This window comes from Anser anser (genome assembly GCF_964211835.1).
Source record: "Anser anser genome assembly, chromosome: 1".
Classification (NCBI taxonomy): domain Eukaryota; kingdom Metazoa; phylum Chordata; class Aves; order Anseriformes; family Anatidae; genus Anser; species Anser anser.
Window position 1 is genome coordinate 106,543,282 of NC_139720.1, and position 19,770 is coordinate 106,563,051.

The following is a 19,770-nucleotide window of genomic DNA, read 5'->3' on the forward strand; positions in this document are numbered from 1 at the left end:
GTGCAAGTTAGAGCTTATGTGCACTGTTTGTAATAATTTTTATTATGTCTGAGGCTATAATTCTACAGATGTGCCAAAACAATCTTATTCTTGCTGGACAAGCTTCTTGTGGCCTTTTATCTGTTGCTGTAGTGGTAACATCCAAGTGACTACTTCATAGCCACGATGGACAGCAGCCTCAGCGTACAGAAATGACTCCAAAAACCTGAACATGATAGCCAGCAAGGTGGACAAAACAGTGGGTGTAAAAATGCCAAACCTAGTTCCATAACAAGTCAGTGGAGAGTTCTACTTCCTGATTGTGATGTATGTTCCTATACACTTAAGGAGGGAAGCCTATACTTGTTATAAAATAAAGGGAATCTTGCTTCAGGCCTTTCAGCAAGTCTGTTTGGGTCACTATATAGATTATTTTACAGGGTTGAAGTGGGGAAATTCTGTTCAGGAACATGTTTTCTTTAGTCACCCATACAGATAAAGATTACACAGCCTTTTTTGAGGAGTAAGTCAAGTAGAAAGGACCAACAAATCTGAAAACTCCCTGAGGTTTTTGAAAGGAATTCATTTGTCCAGTCCTTATAACTCATCACAAAGTAACTTGTCTTAATCTAACACACAGTCCTGGTCGGCTTTGTCACTGTTTCATGCTCTCATTTTATCAATGAGTGAGTGGCTTTTGATTAGGTGACTTTTTTAATTCATTCCAAATGTGTTATTGGAAATATTCTATATTTTCTGTTTTCAATAACTTGAAAATTTTCAGCAGCAGCCTTTTCATTTATTTAGCTTCAAATGGGACTCAAATTGCACAAAAAGACCTTTCAAACAAAGATGCAATTGCCTATGGGATATGATTCCAAAGTAAGACTACCCGACTTTGCATTGTGTTCAGTAACATACTGCACAGAATTTCTTAAGCAGCAATAAAAGTTTGAAATGATTTTTAATGATAATTTGACATGATTTTTAAAGTTGATTTCTATACAGGAAGAAACAGTATATGATGGATTTGCAAAAGGAATTGGTATAATTTTGTTGTTTTTTTTTCTTAAATGAATATAGGAACTTCAAAAAAGTTGGGCTTTCATTGTGTCGAGATAAGTTACTAAGATTTTAGCTGTTTGGGTAATCTATGCATTTTGGTTGTACAGAGACTGGTTTTAGGCGTTCTGTTCTGGAAAGAATATAGTAATGACTAAGAGAACGTTTGCTGTGGAACTGTGATGTGATTTTTAAAACAAAAATATTTTTAATAGGTCTAACGAGAAGCCTGAGTATAACTTCAGCTGACCAATCAATGTTTGAAAAAGCTCAAGGAGAAAAAGTTACGTTGCCATGTACTTTTGTACTCTCAGAAGAGGATGAAGGCCCACTAGATATTGAGTGGGTCTTGATACCAGCAGATAATCAAAAGAAGGAACAAATAGTAAGTAGAGACTTTTCTGCATGGTTCTAATTAAATTATTAAAGTAAATCAGTATATGAACTTTGGTAGTGACTTTTTTGACTTTGTTAAAATTTTCAAGGTGGGATGCTTGTGGTTTTAAATAACTTTGAAACACCAGTCATATGAAATGTAGCGGAAGTTTTGGAATAATGAGAATGTTATGATATTTTGTACTTAATCTAATAACTAAAGAACTTTAAAAATGCTTCAGAGTACGGAAAACTCTGCTTGTGTATGTGTATTATTTTCCTGGTTGAAAATTTATTTGAGAATTTTGTATTATGTATTAACTCTTTGTTATTTATTAAGGCTGTCATTTCTTCTGAAGCCTTATCGGTAAGATGACTTCTTTTTAATAGAGATTTTACAGAATGAAGATTTGAGCAATTTTAAACAGTTTTCTTTAAGCCATAAATCAATGCCCAAGTAACGAGATGTCAGCAGGTGTTGAGTTGGAGCATTCATTAGAGCATTGTATGTTGCTTCTCTGGGCAACCTCTTCCAGTGCCTCACTACCCTTACATTAAAGAATTTCTTCCTAATGTCTAATCTAAATCTAATCTTTTGGTGTAATACCATTCCTCCTTGTCCTATCCTTGTCTACCTGAGTAAAGAGTCCTTCTCCATCCTTTAAGTATTGAAAGGCTGCAGTGAGGTCTCCTCTCTGTCTCTCTCAGGGACATGGTTTAGTGGTTTTGGTGGTAGGAGGATGGTTGGAGCAGATGATCTTGGAGGTCTTTTCCAACCTTTTATGATTCTGTGATTCTCCCAGCAGCCTTCTCTTCTCCAGGCTGAACATCCCCACCTCTCTCAGCCTTCCTTGATGGCAGAGGTGCTCCAGCCTTCTGATCATCTTTGTGATCATCTGTCATGCTTATTTTAAACAGTAGAAAGACACTGTTAGGAATCTGAAGATAACATTTTTTTTCAAGTGCTTACATGCCAAGTAGATTTCTGAATCATATTTATTCTTTTATAGATAATTATGTATGCTGTAGACAGAATTTATAATCATTATTATGCTGCTATGACTGGGCGAATGCAGTTTACCAGTTCTGATCCCAGATCTGGTGATGGTTCGTTGGATATCCTGAATTTAAAGTCAGCAGATACCGGCACATACCAGTGCAAAGTGAAGAAAGCTCCTGGAGTTCAAAGCCAAAAAATACAGTTGACTGTACTTGGTAAGCAAATTTTTTTTTCTTGAATTTGCAGTGACATTTTTGTGTTTATGCCATCTTATATTTGATATATAAAATGAAAACCTACATAGGGCAAAGGCATCCTGAATCTATCATCCCTTATTGAGACTTCAGGGTGGGCGCAGACATTGTTCTGTTTTTTTTTTTTTTTTTTGGGGGGGGGGGGGGCAAAGGGAGTAATATTCAGAATAACGAGCACTTAAAAAAAAATCTAAATCTGGCTTGTATTTCATACAAAATCTCTCCATGCTTGCAAAGGCTTTGTTTCACAAACTTTCTTTAGCAAAACGGTCTGACCTACTAGAACATAACTAGCATTTTTGATTGTGACTTATTAATTCAATAATACTTTATTTATTAGTAAAGCCAGCAAGAACTAAATGTTCCGTTGAAGGATCACAGGAGATTGGAAAGGACGTTACGTTGAAATGTGCATCACAAGAAGGATCTCCACTTTTGTCTTACGACTGGAGAAGAGTATCTGGCACACAAGAACTTCCTGCCACATCCACGCTGAGTACTGTCAAACTTTAATTTTTCAGAATTATAAATAATAAAGATTGTATTCATATTTTTGACATATTTTGACTTGTTAGCATCTCATGCATAGTTTTAGTATAGAGCAGTCTATAGAAGTGTCACTTCTGTCCTTTCACTGGATAATAAAACTGACATTTAAATTAGATGTTTGAAGTTGAGAAAGATTCTTACCGTTAAACTGCAGAACCATGTTCACCCCTGCATGAATGTTCTGACTTCTCTTGCTTTCTGATTCTTGGCTGCTTTCCGCTCAGATGGGCAGCAGGTAAGAGTCAGAATAGTCTAGACCAGTGATTACAGCTGCATTTGGGAAAGTGGAAATAAAAACTTGATTTTCATTAGAGAGTGCACAGAAGTTCTCAATTTCTGATCAAGTGACAGAATCTCTTAAGAGGTTATGTGTCTTTAGGGGAAAAGTTCCTACACGTAAAGGAGAAGGTTTTCCCTCTTACATTAGCTGACATCCAGGAAATAATTCAATGTTACAAATTTTGACTGAATTCAGAATTATTGTGGTGGTGTTGATTTTCTTGTGAAAGCTTCATTGTGAAAGTTTATTAGTAAAGCCAATTTATTAGTAATTTGTGAGTTTTGACTGTGAAAGTTATTCTGGAATATTTCTTAGAATTATAGTTCTCAGTACCAATTCTTGTTGGTCTTTGTAGTTTAAAAAAAAATTTTAATCCTTGGGGGAAGGTATGTTCACCTTGCAGTTGGAGCAGTTTAAGAATCTACTTACAAAGAGAAGTATTTTAATGTGAAGTGTGCATGGCATATAGGTAAAAGGGTATCATGATACCATGTGTCTAAAAAGTGGATGTGTAGGGAAGAGGGAACAGGAACTTCTGTGGTTCTTCCTCATAGTGGTCTCTTATCCTCCCTTAATTTATGGTTCAGGAATTTCCAGAGGGAGATGTGGTTCCAGTTTAGTTGATTAGAACAACCTCTGACTTACAGGAACTTCTCCAGTCTACTTAGAACTTTTGTAGTCTGTTAGTATCTGTATATCTTAAGGGTCAGATTGCTTAAAAAATAACTATATCTGAAGAGCCTTGTGCTGTTCTCTTTGAACTTTTGCATCCCGGTAGCGCTGTTTATGTCCTATTTCTTGTTTTGACAATGAAGTTAGTCAGTAATGTTTCTCTCTTTACCACTCAAGGCCTTAAGTTTCTGTTGTTCTGTTGTTATTCCTTCTTATGCATCCCAAATTTGTCTCATGTTTTGGAAAAAAAAATAAAAATAAAAAAAAATCAATTGATAGTGCTGGACAAGAATTATTTAGGAAGTATGCAAAAGTGGCATTTAATATAATGTAGCAACAGTTGTTTGGGGTTTGTGATTGTAGGTTTGGGAGCATTGAACGTGCTCTCAAGGACCTCTTCCATGCTGCCTAACTTCAGCAGGAAGAGCTAACTAAGTATACGTGTGATTCTTTGTTACCATGAGGTAATCTCTTGGCAGCTCTAGGGTTTAAGTGCTGGTTGCAAATCTATTAGCAATTTAAAAATCTCGCAAAGGTAGCTGTTAATAGCTTTGGAAGCCTTAAGGGAAATGTTCTTCCTGCTTTCACTCTATCAGCATAGCTAGACTTAACTAGTTGCCCATTGGAGTGCAAGGTTTAGGTCAGATTTGTCTTTCATGATGAACATGAGTTCTGCAGACATCCGAGCTGGTTGTGCAGAATTGGTTTCAACACAGAAGAGAAGAGGGTACCTCTGTGATGCAGTTAATCTCTTATTTTAGTATTCTACATTAAGGTGAGAGAATTGGCCGTTTTAAGCATCTGTTCCTTTCCATTGACAGAGCAATCTGTAGGCTTAGTATTAAAGTCAAATTTTGTGGAATAAATATCTAGTAAAGTAAAAAGTATTTTTGAAATAAGTGTTCTGTGGCACAAGTAGACTTTTGGATTTTTTTACATGGTATTTTTAAGATTTCACGTATGTGCGGGAATAATAATTCTGTAGCACTGAGTAGGAAACTAAACTTTGGTAAATAGTAAACACTTGCTTTCTGTTCCTTGTAGATAGAAATACGGGTGAACTTCTCTTGAAAAATGCGTCTCAAGAGTATTCTGGTGTATACAGTTGTGTTGCTTCAAACCGAGTTGGCGCAGATGAATGTTCTATTGAGCTGAATGTCACCCCTCGTAAGTGTTGACTGTATAGTCATATCATGTTTTGTGTAACTGAATAACCTTGTTTCTCTAAATTCCTAAAAAGTTTTAAAACAACAAATAAAAAACTGTTATGCAACTGATGGTTGCAGCTTTAAGTCTGTACTTCCCTCTAAATACTGCCTTTTTTATGCAGGAATCTGCAACTCTGTTGTCATTCTAAATCATGGATTGAAGCATATCTGATTCAGTGATATGCTGTTAATTTGGATCATGTGGAAACATACTGTTTTTAATGTTGAGAGAAAAGAAAATGGTCATATAAATTTAACACTTAAAAATATTGTAATTTATCTATTCTAGCTATAAATACAGCTGGTATAATTGCTGGAGCTATTGTAGGAACTCTGCTGGGTCTCTCCTTACTGGCTTTTCTCGTCTTCTGTTGCTGTAAAAAACACAGAGAGAAGAAGTATGAGAAAGAAGTACATCATGATATTAGGTAACGACATACCTAATTTCTGAGTAGTATTATTTGAAAATTAACTTTTAAATGTCTTTCTGTGAGTAAGATACTTAGTGGTTGAGATGTCTGTTTTAATTTGTTTATTGAAACACTAACAGTTTGTCTGAGAACTTGTTTTAAATATGTCGTGTCTGTAATTTCAGTTAGGATCTTAAAGGCAACAAATGCTTCATTATTTCAGTTTAAAAAGGCTACTGTGTTAGAATAGGAAGAAACAAATGGAAAACTCATGTAAGCTCCTGCATACTAACATTGACTGAATTCTTGTTCTGCAACTGAATTTTTCTTTTATTCCAGAGAAGATGTTCCGCCTCCAAAAAGTCGCAGTTCAACAGCCCGCAGCTACATAGGCAGCAATCGTTCTTCTCTGGGCTCAATGTCTCCCTCAAATATGGAAGGATATACCAAAACTCCATATAGTCAAGTCCCAAGTGAAGACTTTGAACGTACTTCTGGTCAAAACCAAACCTTTCCATCTTCAAAGGTAGCTGCACCTAATTTAAGTAGAATGGGAGCTGTCCCAGTGATGATTCCAGCACAAAGCAAAGATGGGTCCATAGTATAGAATATTAATTTAAATCCTGTTTTTTAATTGTTCATTATAAGTATTAGAGAACTACGGTGTTCCATCCCTCATTTAAACAATGGCATGCAATTTTCCTTGAAGAAAACAAAGTTAGTTTGAAAAGCCACCGATTCTCATTTTTAAACTTATTAGTGTATAACAGTTGAACTATTTGCTGAAAGCACGGGAGTTCATAAATACCAGACACTGAAGGTGTTTGGACCTCTGGTAGGTTCCTGAAGAGGCACTGTCTGCTAATGTGCAGCTCTGAATATGAAACAGTAATACACAGTTGAAAAGTAACAAAACCATTTCATATGTAGACCATGAAGTTCCTCAGAGTTCTTGAATTTCATCCTCAATTTTGGAGTAATAGAAGTATTTTAATTTGGCCACCGTCTGAAGTTGCAGTGGGGCTGAAATACTGAGGATGACTTTGAATTCTGTTGAAACGCTGAGTATTTATGCAGCTCTTTACCTTTGTAATGTTTATTCGGAGTGCTTCCTGAGCTTTTATTTCAGGGGCTGTCAGTTATCTGATTGGTTCAGTTAATATAATTGAATTTATCCTGAGTTTAAAATCTCAGTGACTGGAAATGCGATAGGAGACCTTGTGAGCGCTTTGAAATTTGAATTTTACTGCAATAACTAGTTTTAGTCATGTCAGATAACTTAATATTAAGTTATCTGATGTAAGACATCCTATCAAATTGTTAGTAGTGGTATATAAGCTTTAAAATCTGTAGCTCAACTGTTATATTGTCACAGTAAGAATGAATATGTATCTCGACAGGTCTTAAGTTAATTGTAGCTTGTATTTTCCAAATCCTGCTTAGGTTCTAAGGCAGTGTTCTTACTTTCTAATAAACCAATTACCTAGAAGTTTCATTGGGCTTTAATAAAGCTGTTAATTAACTGGTATTTGATATCTGTTCTCTTGCTCTCACAGTTCTTCAGAAAAATCTTCCCCTTAAGATGATGATACATTTTTACATGAATTTGCAAGGAATTTAACGCTTACTTCTCCTTGCCTGTTTAATGGCCCTAAATGTTCTTACTAATGGACGTTTAGATTTTCAGCACCAAAAATTTCATGTGGACAGAATCTAGGAGAAAATAGTTATCCAGAATTGCTGATATGAACATGTTTCAAGAGTCTATTCAAAAAAAAAAAGCCTTCCCAGTTCTGCTATCTTAAAGCATTACAGGAGGAATAGAACAATTCCTTATCTTAGTTTCACACCTGCTTAAGGACTTTGAATAGTTTCTGATTACTGAAACTACATATCTATGGGAGCTAGATTTAAAGTTAAGTGCAGTTGAATCTTTTTTTCCTTCCTTCCTATTTTCTAATCTCCTTCTCACCTTGTGCTTGGGTGTGTGTGGGGGGGACTCCCTTCAGCTTACTCTAGCTATAGATGTTAGGCTACTAACTATTTTGGAAAACTCTAAATGATTATAGTATGTGGCACAGAGGTTGATGGAGAAAATATCTGAAAGAACCTGTTGAAAGATGTTAGTATTGTTTGTATGTAGCAGCAGTGAGATAAAGGATTTCCCCGAACTTCTAGGCTTAGTGTCTGCTTTCTTGTAGCTGCTTACATCTGTGATAAATCATTTGGCTTACTACTAAATGTTTCCCATATCTTGTAGTTATGTGCACCATTTTTGGTTGGCACTGTTAACGTAGATAACATACCCTTTATACCGAATTTAGATACTTGAATGGCTACTAAGTATTCTAGACTCTAAAATTTTACATATTTTGGACTTTTTTAGATTGTAAACTGATACTGTTAGAGATCAGATTTTTTATCTTTCATGTGTGCCTTTTCAATAAACTTTGCTTGATTGTATCTTCAGTTTTTAATGAAATTTCTGGTGCCTAAATTTACTGTTCGGACAGGTGCTTAGATGATGGTACAGTTTTTAAAACATGACACTGTGATCTGATTTTTTGATTCTTATGTACTATTTATACCTCTTCATGCCTATTTTTGGATGTGATTTCAGTGACTCTCTGTATTGTTCTGTATTTCAAATTGTGGGTTACTCCTTCAATTGGTAGTTATAATGTGTTTATATTCCTGAAAACTCTTCACTTGTGTGGTAAATAATAGGTTTAGTAACTGTGCCAAACTCAAGCTTATGAAGAACAATAGATGAGGAGATGACATTTTGCATCCAATTACTGTGACAGAAGAGACTTTAAAGATATTTTGATCATAAACTGGTTGTTTACCTTGCAACTAAGGCCTTCCTTAATTAAAAGGGTATGGTTATTTGGATCATAAAAACAAGCTGAGTACAAAACTAGAACTGAATCACAGACTGAGAGATAGCTAGACACCTAAGCAAACAGGCAACAAACCTACTGAATTTGATTCGTAGCCCTCTGTGAACGTAATTTGAGATGAGGTGTGGTTTTTGTTTGCTTCTGCTTTTTTTTCCTGTCTTGAGACCCTGTGCTTTCCGTCAGGTAAGCCCTAGGACACTCGAGAAATTTCTCACTCAAGCATGCAGAGCAGAGTTTACACATACGTAATGCTCTGTCAGATTGCACAAAACAATAAATGGACAGAATGGAAAGACAGCATGATATGCCCTCAGAGCCTCGCTGTTAGGCTTAGCAGCCTTGACAGTGTCTGTCTATTTATGTAATTGCATGGAAAATAAAAGGAATGGAATCTGACATAGTCCTTATCTGAAATAAAGAACCTCTGACTTGGGGTAAACTTTGCCTCAAGTTGCTATCATCATGCCTTTTTGAATGAATAAAACACTACAATATAAACTTAATACCACTATTATAAATTATTTCTTTAGTCACTAGATTCGTAACTTACACTGGATTATGATTCTGAAAAGCAGCTACTATACTTAGCAATGATTTTTAGTTGTGTAGGACATGAATTGAGTAAACACATGAGGTGTCAAATGTTACAAACCTGCTAACAGAACTTTTCTAGGAAGTAGTGGCAGCTGATATACCTGTTAGAAGGTGGCATTCTTAATGTCTCATTTTATTTAAAAAAAAAAAAAGGAAAAAAGAATGGGGGTGGATGGGCGGTGATAGCATTATGTAAATACTCTAAATGAACAGGAGAAATTACTAGTTAATGTCATGACTGTAAACTTGCCTGTTGAGGACTACTATATATAGAAGAAACCCCTGAATTATAGTATGGTGTGAATAAAGTATTAGACTTGTAATACTGTAGAGGTTATGTAACACTTGTCCATACATTACAAGCCTTTTCATAAACTTCTGAAATGGATATTTAAAGATATTTGTGTGAACCTTCCATACCTGAAAATGAATACTTTTGAATTATGTAGTGCACGGAAATGCCTTGTTGGAGAGGTAAAATGACTTTTGAAGCAAATGTACAGTGCATACATCTTTATCAACCGTGATAGTCACATTCACGTTAGGTGTATGCTTCCTGCTTGGTAGTACAAGTAAGACTTTTTAATTACAAGCTTTCTCTGTAATAATGCGTATTGTATATTGCTGTTTTCCATGATAGCTTTTTGGTTTTGTTCTTGACTGTGTATGTTCTGGATCACTTTAGATCTCTGTGGCAGTCTAAAGACACAATTCTATTTGTATCACTTAAACCTTGTTTTATACGCTTGATAGGTGCTTCATAAGGCCCTTTGGATGTTGGTCCTCTAGCACTGAGGCACAGCTCAAATGAAATTGGAGCAATAATATTTCCTGGAATCCAAAATCTTATGTTATGCTTCTCATGCACAAAGCATGAACTTGAATATCGATATGAATTCCAGTATGAAGTTTTATATTCACATTTTTGGGGGAATGGTATCACAAAATACAAGTATTGTTTGTGAATCTGTAAAAACAAATCCAAAACTTTAAAATGCTGTAGTTCCATGACAGACTCGTGTACTTTTTGAAATAAAACTGTTGGAGAAAACAGTAGTCTGTCTTTATTTTAAAGCAGCACTTACGTATGGCTTCAACTTTACTCTTTCTGTAACTGGAAGTGAACTAATAAACATGGGTGTGTATACCACACTGGAAATAATAATTTCTTGCTCCCCTTCCCAGCCCCCCCCCCCCCAATTTGTAAGTAAAAGGAATTAAAACTTTTTATAGATATTTTAGAACATGCACTCAATATGGAAATTCTAACTGTAGATACACAGATGTAGTGATGAATTTAAACATCTGGGCAGCCTCAACAGGAATTCTAAAAGAAAAAGCTGGGAAGGAATTTAATTTTTGACCTGGTTTTATTTTGGGCAGAACCAAGTATTCCTGAATCTGATAAATTCTTGTTTTTTAATTTTTTTAAAATTCAAACAAGTAGGCTTATATTTAAAGCATTTTGACAAAATACTTGTTTTTATGTCAACCAACTTGCTTTTTTTATTCAAATAAAGATGACCTGGGACACCTCCCACCCCTTGGCCTTGCAAACCAATTGCTTTTCTTTCTTTGTAACTTTCTCAAAGACAAATGCAAGTTCTTCAGTGTTGTCTTGGGTGCTTACATTTTCAGGAAACAAGTTCTGGCATGGGTTTGCATTAGTGGCATGTTTTGTATGTTATGTATGTTATTATACCATAATACCATTAGAAGACAAAATTGCTTACATTTGTTCTTAATGAATGCATATCTTCATATGATAATGCATACTTGTGCCATGCCAGATGTGTCATTTCTTTGTGTATATTTAAAATCTTTTTAATGTGTGTACAGAAGCATATGAAGTTAAGTGTACTAGCAGAAAACCTTTATTTTTTTTATATTTCAGATAAAGATTTGTGCTTAAATACAAAAGGATACCTAATAAAAATAAAAGCTCATATTGCTGTTATTTTATAGAACTCCTAAGAAATCTTTCTGCACCTTCATAATGTTAATTTCAAGACTTCTGTCCTTTCCTAATTTGGCAGTTTTTTCTCAAATAGAACTTTCATGCTGCAGCTCTTGTGCTGCTTCTATTTAGAGACAGGTGATTGTGAATCAGAGGAACTGGTGAATGTGGGAATTCCAGCAAAGCAACTAGCACTTTGCTGGTAGTGTCATAAAAGAAGAGAGGATGCTCATCATGGATTCTACAAAACCTTTATTGTCCTCACATATGTATTAGACAACACCTTGGATAAAGTTTCTTAAAAGGTCTGTCTTGCTGTTTCTTTGCTGAATTTCTTAGACATCCTGTGTTCTTTGAGCTTACTATTTAAATTTTCTCAGGTGGAGAGGCTCTATAATTATGCTGATATTTAGTAAATTATTAGACTAAGTGTTACAGAAAACACTTAATGCCAGCTACTTAGTTTTGCTTTCTTCTCTGTAAAATCCACAAAACAAAACCCTTTGTACAGAAAATAGCTGATCAAGGAGTAAGAGTTGAATGAAACAAGCTATGAGTGTTGCCTACCTTTCCAAGTCTTCTCATATTTTAAAATTACCTTTCACTTGAGGGATAACTGTAGATGATTAGCCGGTTCTGAGAGGAAAAAAATGTTCTGAAAACAGGGATCGTTTAAAGAATTTATGTTGTTCTAAGGCAATGTTAGTGCCATGTTCCTATGTTGGAGTGTAGAAGACAGAAGTTTTCAGCTGCCTAGTACTGGCCAGGGTGCTTTGAATAGCAAAGTTAATTCAGTGGCAGCAGCTACTAGTTGTTTTCTCTCTTCAGCGGATCAGCATATTCATTGAATTATTTATCAGGCTTGTATTGACTAGATGAAGGACACTTCTACCATAATCTACCATAATATTCAGAAACATAAAAGTTTTGCAACTTTTACTAACCTTATGTGATGTTAGGATTACTAGATGGTAGGAAGGAGACGGGTATCTTTATAAAGAACTTCAGTAGGTCGGTTACACAACTTGATTATGTAACAATTTTAAAACGGCAATATTAGAATAGACGTTAACATCTGAAAGCACATCATTTTACCTTCAGTAATCTAATTTTTTCTTCAGGGTAAAACCTCTTGAGGCAGTATGCCCACTGGGAAGCTCAGAGAGCTGTGTGATGCAATGACAGTTGTCCCACTTCTCAGGGCTGGAAGCCTCGGTTCTGTAAGTGGCAGGCAGGGAAAAGTTGAGTGAAGTAGCTGAAGGGCATGGGACTTCTTTCCAGGAGTACTTTTCCAACTTACAAAATGGGAAACGGAAAGTAGCAAGTCTGATCAGCGTATTGGGAATTTTGTAGAACGGTTATGATTTCTGGAAACAGAAATGAACTGTCCAACCTCTTGAACCCTTTTGCTGCTCTGGTTTCCGGCAGTGTCTGATTTGGTGGTTTTCAGACAATCTGTGGCACCTTTTTGTATTTTATTTGTTTAAGCAGTCAGTATATTTTCACTGCTTAAAAATGCAGTGTCAGGTACTCTTCCTACCATGAATAATTTCTGCACCTGATGTCTCCGGTTATATTGTTACTAGTAATACTGTATAAAGAAGCAGTGAGAAATGGTAGGAGCTGCAGTAAACGAAAGTCTCCTGCACAGCCCACATGGTGCAAGCAATGAGAGCCCAGGTTTCTTGGTGCTCACCAAACATCCCTAGGGATGCAGTCATCGTTTGGGTTACGTAGCAGAACTTGGTGTCAGAATTCAGAATGTGGTATCAGGGAACACTGTATCAGATGATAAAGAGCTATGAAAGTAACTTCATCTAGTACTGTTAGTATAATAGCTTCCAGTTGTGTCAGTTTTGCCACTTACGTTCGTAGTGAATTGGGGAGAAACATCTGTCTTTTTGTGGGCAGTTACTGATATACAAGTAAAGTAACATTTTTCCATAGCTAATGATTATTTAGCCTGCTCCATGATCTATAAGTGGGATTACTGTCCCATATAGGAATCTGAATCTCCTTATTTCATATTGTTTGTTAATATCTTAATTGTAAAACAGCAGTCAGGATTAGTCAGATTTCACCGAAGTTAAAAACGTGTAGCAGAGCTTCCATTCTCAGCACTCAAGGTCTCTGTCAGCAACTGGCAGCAGCATCAACTTGCAGCATCTTGCTAGTCCTGTGAATGGACGGTGTTTCTAAGAAACTGTTTTCTGAAGTGAAAACACTTGAGCTGTGCCATACTTAACGATAGGAGATTAAGATAAAATATTTACTTAAGATTTCCATTTACGAGCAGAATAGCTCAGGTGGGAGGGAAACTGATATCCTTAGACCAGAAATAAAGACAGCTGGTGATAAGACAAAACTACTGAATTACTTGCGACTTCTGAACAAGATGACAGCTCTGGGGCACAGCTGGTGGTTTGTGGAACTTGTCAAAAAGCTTATGTTGTGGCTGCCAGCACTGTACTTTTTATCCCAATAAATAGAATGTCCTTTTATGTCACTTCCAATCCTATAACTGTCAAGAGCAGAAACAGTTCGTCTAAGCTGTAAGAGCTGTAAAATGTAAAATAAAGCTTGAAGTTGCTTTATTTAATATCTCCTTCCCTGTTCCTTCTGTCCATTTAGTACAGTGACTTCTTGGGTACCAACAGCTTCAAATTGACTATTTGTTGTTGCCCTAATTTTGTCCTTGTATTCTATAATGTGAAATTGCTTAGGAATTGCAATGTCCATCTCTTGCGTTAAACCTGAATGTTGGTTCAAGTAACTTTGCATAAGGTATTTAATTACCTTGTTATTATTATTTAAGATGGAAAATTCACTGTGTTTAAAACACAACTTCAAAAAGGTTGTCGTCTCCCATGCTGACTCTAGCCTACTTAAGAAAAAAAAAACATTTTGTGGATAAATGGAGTGGTCTGAATTGAAATGAAGTAGTAAATTCTCTGTTTTGACAATACTGATTGCCCTCTTGTGGCTGACCTGTAGGCAGCTTTAATCCTTTTCTGACTGGCTAAAGGCCACTGTTCTACTGACGGTTGACTGTAGCTTACTAAGAAATGTTTCTCAACAGAAAGCAAAGTGACTCTTAAATACCAGAAAATTTTCTTCTTGTTTATTCAGGAGAATAATTTAGGTAAGAAAATTATTATTCTAATCTGCATCAATTATTTGCAGACACTTTATTTCTCTGCATAAGCTCTGGCATAAAGCTGTAAATTGTACAGATATCATTAAAAAATGTACAGCTGAGGTATGAGTATAGCTTTTGACAGTTTTGGCTTAAAATACTACTCTTATGTTACCCTGTTGCTAGGCTAGAAGTAAAAACTTCTACATCCTTTTCTTAAAAAAAAAAAAAAGCGTAACTGAAACCTGATTGACTAGTATGGGTTAGTCATTGAAATATCTGTTTTCATGAGACTGCAGTTAAGGTCACCAACAATATTTCTTCATTTGCAGAGGTCCTTGGGGAGGGAGAGGATCTCAGACATTTTAATTGCATCTGTAGGCTTTTCTCAGGGGCAAGATAGTGAAAACTGATTTTTGTAAGAAAAAAAAAAAGTACAGTTCTGATCATGATAGCCTTGTGTAATTGAAAGAGATTGAAGTTCTAAACATTAATTACATCTTAAAATTGATGTTACGTTTCTACTTCAAGTATTTTAGTTGTATTATTTAAATAAGATATACTAATATGATTTTTTTTGTTAATAGTGCGTGATATGGGTGGGCAGGCAGGAGTTTCCAACAACCTGCTAAGATACTTTATTCCTAGATGAAAGAGCTGAAATGAGTTTTAGAGCCTTTATGCTCAACAGTCCTATTTTGCCCGAATTAGCATAATTTCCCTGCCCCCAGTTATACCTGGGCAAGCTAGGATTTTAATCAGCACTCTAAAAGGGGTATCCAACTGACAGTGGAAATTGGGTCATTACATTACACATGTGAATTTTATCCTGACAACATCCTGTGTCTGTGCCAACCATATTAGCTAACTTGCTGCTGGCTGTATAGTTTGTACACGGGGTGAAACTGCTGAAAATGCAAGGAACCTTAGGACATGCTTGGTGCTTGACATGGCCAACAGAAATGCTCTCACCTGCAGTAATAACAAAAGATTTCCAAGGCAAGGAAGTCTGATTAATGAAGTAGAGGGTTAGGGCTGAGGTCCTGGCTATGTCATGATTTAGCCACGTGATCATTATTTTTTTCTTTTTCGAATACTGACAGCGTCTCCGTATTCCTCAGTTTCCACGTTTGTTAAAATGGAGACAATTCTGTTGAGTTACTGGGACTTTAGAACTAGACTTTCCATCTCACCACCTCATTTTTTTAAAGCTATCCTTGACCAGTCTTTTTAGTGGTTGTCAGCTACCCATCTAATGTTTGCTTTCAGTTTGAACTGTCGAATTAAACCTTCAAATGACCAGCACTTAAAGGTAGTTGCCTTGGTCAGACCATCTGTAGTTGTCTGTCCCCTACCATTTGCTCTTTGTTAATTCTGTCCTAACAATAATCGCTCTTCCAGTACTTCTGGCACTACTTGGGTATTTCAGGATGTAGTGAAAAGAATTGTAGGTCAGATCTCATTAGGCAACTTCTTCAGAGTGAAGGATCCCCCCAGACCCATTGCCAGTGCAAGGGGAACACTTTTCTTCCAGATGCATTGTCACAGAACCCAGGTTAGATGCCTGCTTGGGATCACCTTCACAGGAAGCATGCCTCTCTCTCCTTCCCCTGAACTGCATTTAGGAGAGAGTAGTCACGTAGACCAGTGTCCCTCGTTAGTCATCTGGGTCACTTGACGCTCCCTTCCCACCCTTTTCCTCTGCTGCTCACTTATGGGTGTAATGAAAGGTATTCTCAAAATAAGGTAGTTCATCCTATTTATTTTGAAAATACAGAGTTAAGATATATTGAGTACTTCTCTTTATTATTATTGATGTTGTAGTCATCTAGCCACGTATGCTTACACTGCCAGGCTGAGGTACATAAAGAGGGAAGAGCTCCTTGTCATCATTGGCCCTGTCAGCAACGAATTACTCCTTGGGTTTGCCTTTCTATACATCTTTGCTTTACCTACAGCTTCCCACTTGCACCGGTGGCTGACGTTCCACTTTCTTTCTATTGCTACCTGTCTATTTCTGATTGCTGGATTTATTTCACCATCGGAGCAGGATGGATTTTAGGCAGCTTTTCCCTTTTCTGTATGTTGCTATTGAACAAGCTTTTGTGGATGATCATAATTTTTTATTGTTCTTTTCTATCATAGTTTCTGTTCCTAACCAGTTTCACTTGTTTTGTACCGTTTTAGGTATTAGGTACTGTAAACTAAATATACGTAGTATCTTACACTGTCACCTGTTTACTCAGGTTAAACATAAAGCTATGATCCCAGGTACCTGGGCAGACTGCAGTTTCTAATTAATTAATATTTGTCCTATGAGAGCCAAAAGAGTTACCACATTTTGTTTATAAGTTACAACAGCAGTGGGTAGTTAGGTATTTGTAGATGGTGTTCCTTTATCACAGCTGCATGAATAACCTCTAGCTTCATGCTAGGGTTCACTTGCCAGACTTCATTTTTCTTTTTTTTTTTTTTTGAGAGAGATTTACTTAAATGAGAAGGAGAAAAAAACAAAGACTGGAAGTATCAGGACAGTGCAGGAAACAGAAAACAGATTACGTTGTATTTGTTCACGTTGCCTTTCCAGCTCTTTTAAGCATCTGATTTTTTTTTCAAAACTTTTGCTTTCCCAAACAACTGGGTGATCAAAAGCTATCGTCCTGTTCCAATCTGGTCTCTGTGCACCACACAGCAGACTTTTTTTTCATAAGCAGGCTATGTTAATTGTCTCTAAACTCATTTGTGAGAAGGTGTGAACAGGACAGGCTTGATGGAGAGCCCTCCTTGAGTAAGCCCCTACTTGTGTGCCTGTTTTATCCTTCAGAATAGCTAGATTTATAAACTTTTTGGCACGTAAGATCTGTTTCTTCAGGCTTTTGCAATAGAATGAGATAAGATGAACTGTGGGGGGAGCAGGATAATCTTTTTTAGAAGGCTTATGTTTACTAATTATTAACTGGATATATTTGAGAGTTGTTGATGAAAAATGTCAGAAATAGGAGTGCTGTGTTAACTGTAGTGCAAAGACAGGAATACAGATTGAAAGGACACTTCTTGCCTCAGTGTACAATTCTAATTAATATGCCTGTTACAGAGTATCAATTAATTTTATCAAATACAATTTCAGGCTGATGGCAGTGTTCTTGTTCCTGTGGTACTAGAGTTGAGCATAGATGTGTTAAGTTAGGATGGAAAATAAGTTCCAGGAGAAACAAACAAGTTGCTAAATTCTTTGCAAATTGAGAGAATAGTAGATAAATGATAATGAAAATTAACTTTGTGACTATTGCATGTTGTTATCCCTTAGAAGAATAACTTTTGAAAACAGACTGTATAAACTGTAAACAGAATAAGGTTGTTGAACAGATCAGCAAATATGGTGATTTAGTGCCAAGTAGTACTTGGCACTGCTTTGAATTATGCTTCCAAGCAAGATTTGTGAAGGTGCTCGATTATTTTCACTATCATGTGCAGCTGGAAGATTTATTCAAAGTGTAATTCTAATTGAAATGTGACAGCTTGCGAAGAAGAACGTGAGTTGTTACAGAGATAACCTGAGTCAGTTTTTCAATTAATGGTCTTACAGATGAATTGTCATGAAGTTGAGGCATGTTTTAAATATCTGTCAGTACTGGGACAGCGATACAGAAGCCTTTAATAGGCTGAAATTGAGTAAGAAAGTGGGATTTTTCCAGTAAATGCACTATATACATACACATTTGTGGATTGTTAATTAAGATTTGTTTTGTGTTAGAGTATCAAGTTTTGAAAATGAATATTGGTGACTGTCAGCAAAGTTTGAGTACTAGCAATGTAGAAAAAATAGCTTTGCAGCACAGAGTGGTAGCAAAAATGCTTAGTTATTTTTCTTAGAATATCAATCTAGAATATTAGGTCAAAGAATACAGAGCTAGTAAAGAATGGCAACTGGAACAAAGAAATTTTTAATTAAGTATGTTTTATTAAGTATGGGTGAGTCACTGGGTACTTTGAAAAGCCTGTTTGAGTGTTTATAGTACTAAGCAAAAATGTGTGGTTCTTTGGTAATTCAGTTATTGGTATGAAACAGAAAACTGCCATCTAAGCAAACTTTCACAGAAACTTTACAAGTTGACTGTAGTGGGTGTATGCTGGGAAATCCATGAGAATTTTCAATAACCTAGGTGAAGATACTAGAAAACTTATGACGAAGTTAAAATCACACTACTTACTGGATGGCATGGAGAGCAATTCTGTTAGCTGCAGCCAACTGCATTGACATGAGTGGGAGTTAAAGCATGTTTTAGGCGAAATATCAAATAATTTCTGTTAAAATTAACTAATAAATCAAGTTAGCTTGCTACACTGCTGCACTGGTTTTATCTAAGACACTGGTATGAACTCTAATCGGAATGACCATCATTTGGATGATTATCTGAATCATACATTTAATTACTGTATGTTGAAGTGTCTGGCCCCTCTTTAATATAGATTAATGATATTCTTTTTTTTTATAGTATGGCATCGCACACAAGATTGGTGACATAACAGTGGTATAAACATGAAGAAACAGGCATCATTTTTTGCATGAATTTCAAGTACGGTGAAACTGAAGTTCATAATGAAGTGCTGTTTTTTTGTTGTTTGTTTTTTGTTTTTAACTTAATCTCACTTCAGATTCAAGATTGTAAAGTAGGCTGTATTTGGTTTTTTAAGTACCAAATTTTCTTTTATATATTTTTAATGCAAAGTTTACAAAGTGACTACCAGCATTTTTCTTGCTAGTTTTGTATTTTAAAAAGAACGCACAATCACTCTCCTTTGCCCCACCATCACGTAGATTCAAAAATTCATCAGGTTAACAAAATCAACTCAGGTGGTAGAAATACAGCCTTAAGCAGTGGGGCATTGAAAGAGATTTTAATCTTAAATAGAGTAGTTTTTTTTCCTAGCTTTCTGTTCAGCTGATATGATAGGAAGTATATCACCTATTCAATACTGTAGTGCTACTACAGTATTACTGTAATGAGGACTTGCAACTTGTGTTTGAAATGTACTGTATTTTAAGATTGTATATGTTTTCTAACAATAAAATGTATTTGAATGCTACAGTTAATGCACGCTTCAGCATAATCTGTTAATGCAGATGTTGTGGTAATTCATGTTTGTACACTGTCTCATTCTTTCTGTTCCTCAGCTTTTACCCTGCAAAAAAACTGGAGGAAAGAAGAGTGCACTCTTTAAACCAAGTTAGGTGGTACATGGTCTTTTGTAGTCTGTGACATGAGACTTTGAGTACAAATTAAAACTTTGAGTTCATAATAAAAACATCAATCTACCTAACCATGTAAGGATGAAATCACAGTAGACCGATCCTGTGGATCAGAGGTTTTAATAATTCACTTTCTTCTT

At 35.9% G+C, this 19,770-nt stretch overlaps 1 protein-coding gene across 2 annotated transcripts in view; it reads left to right on the forward strand.

The window, feature by feature from the left end:
• Positions 1-19,474, forward strand: part of CXADR (CXADR cell adhesion molecule) — a 33,059-nt gene extending 13,585 nt beyond the window's left edge. Inside the window, exons 2-8 of one of the 2 annotated variants that reach the window (XM_083820094.1) lie at positions 1,257-1,426; positions 2,427-2,631; positions 3,011-3,166; positions 5,216-5,338; positions 5,669-5,807; positions 6,129-6,315; positions 18,876-19,474. In XM_083820094.1, coding sequence (XP_083676220.1) covers positions 1,257-1,426; positions 2,427-2,631; positions 3,011-3,166; positions 5,216-5,338; positions 5,669-5,807; positions 6,129-6,315; positions 18,876-18,917 — 1,022 coding nt within the window. In that variant the 3' untranslated portion in view covers positions 18,918-19,474. Of the gene's footprint in view, positions 1-1,256; positions 1,427-2,426; positions 2,632-3,010; positions 3,167-5,215; positions 5,339-5,668; positions 5,808-6,128; positions 10,338-18,875 lie in introns of those variants that run through there. The other variant, XM_083820093.1, reaches the window with a different exon arrangement.
• Positions 19,475-19,770: the final 296 nt, after the last annotated feature.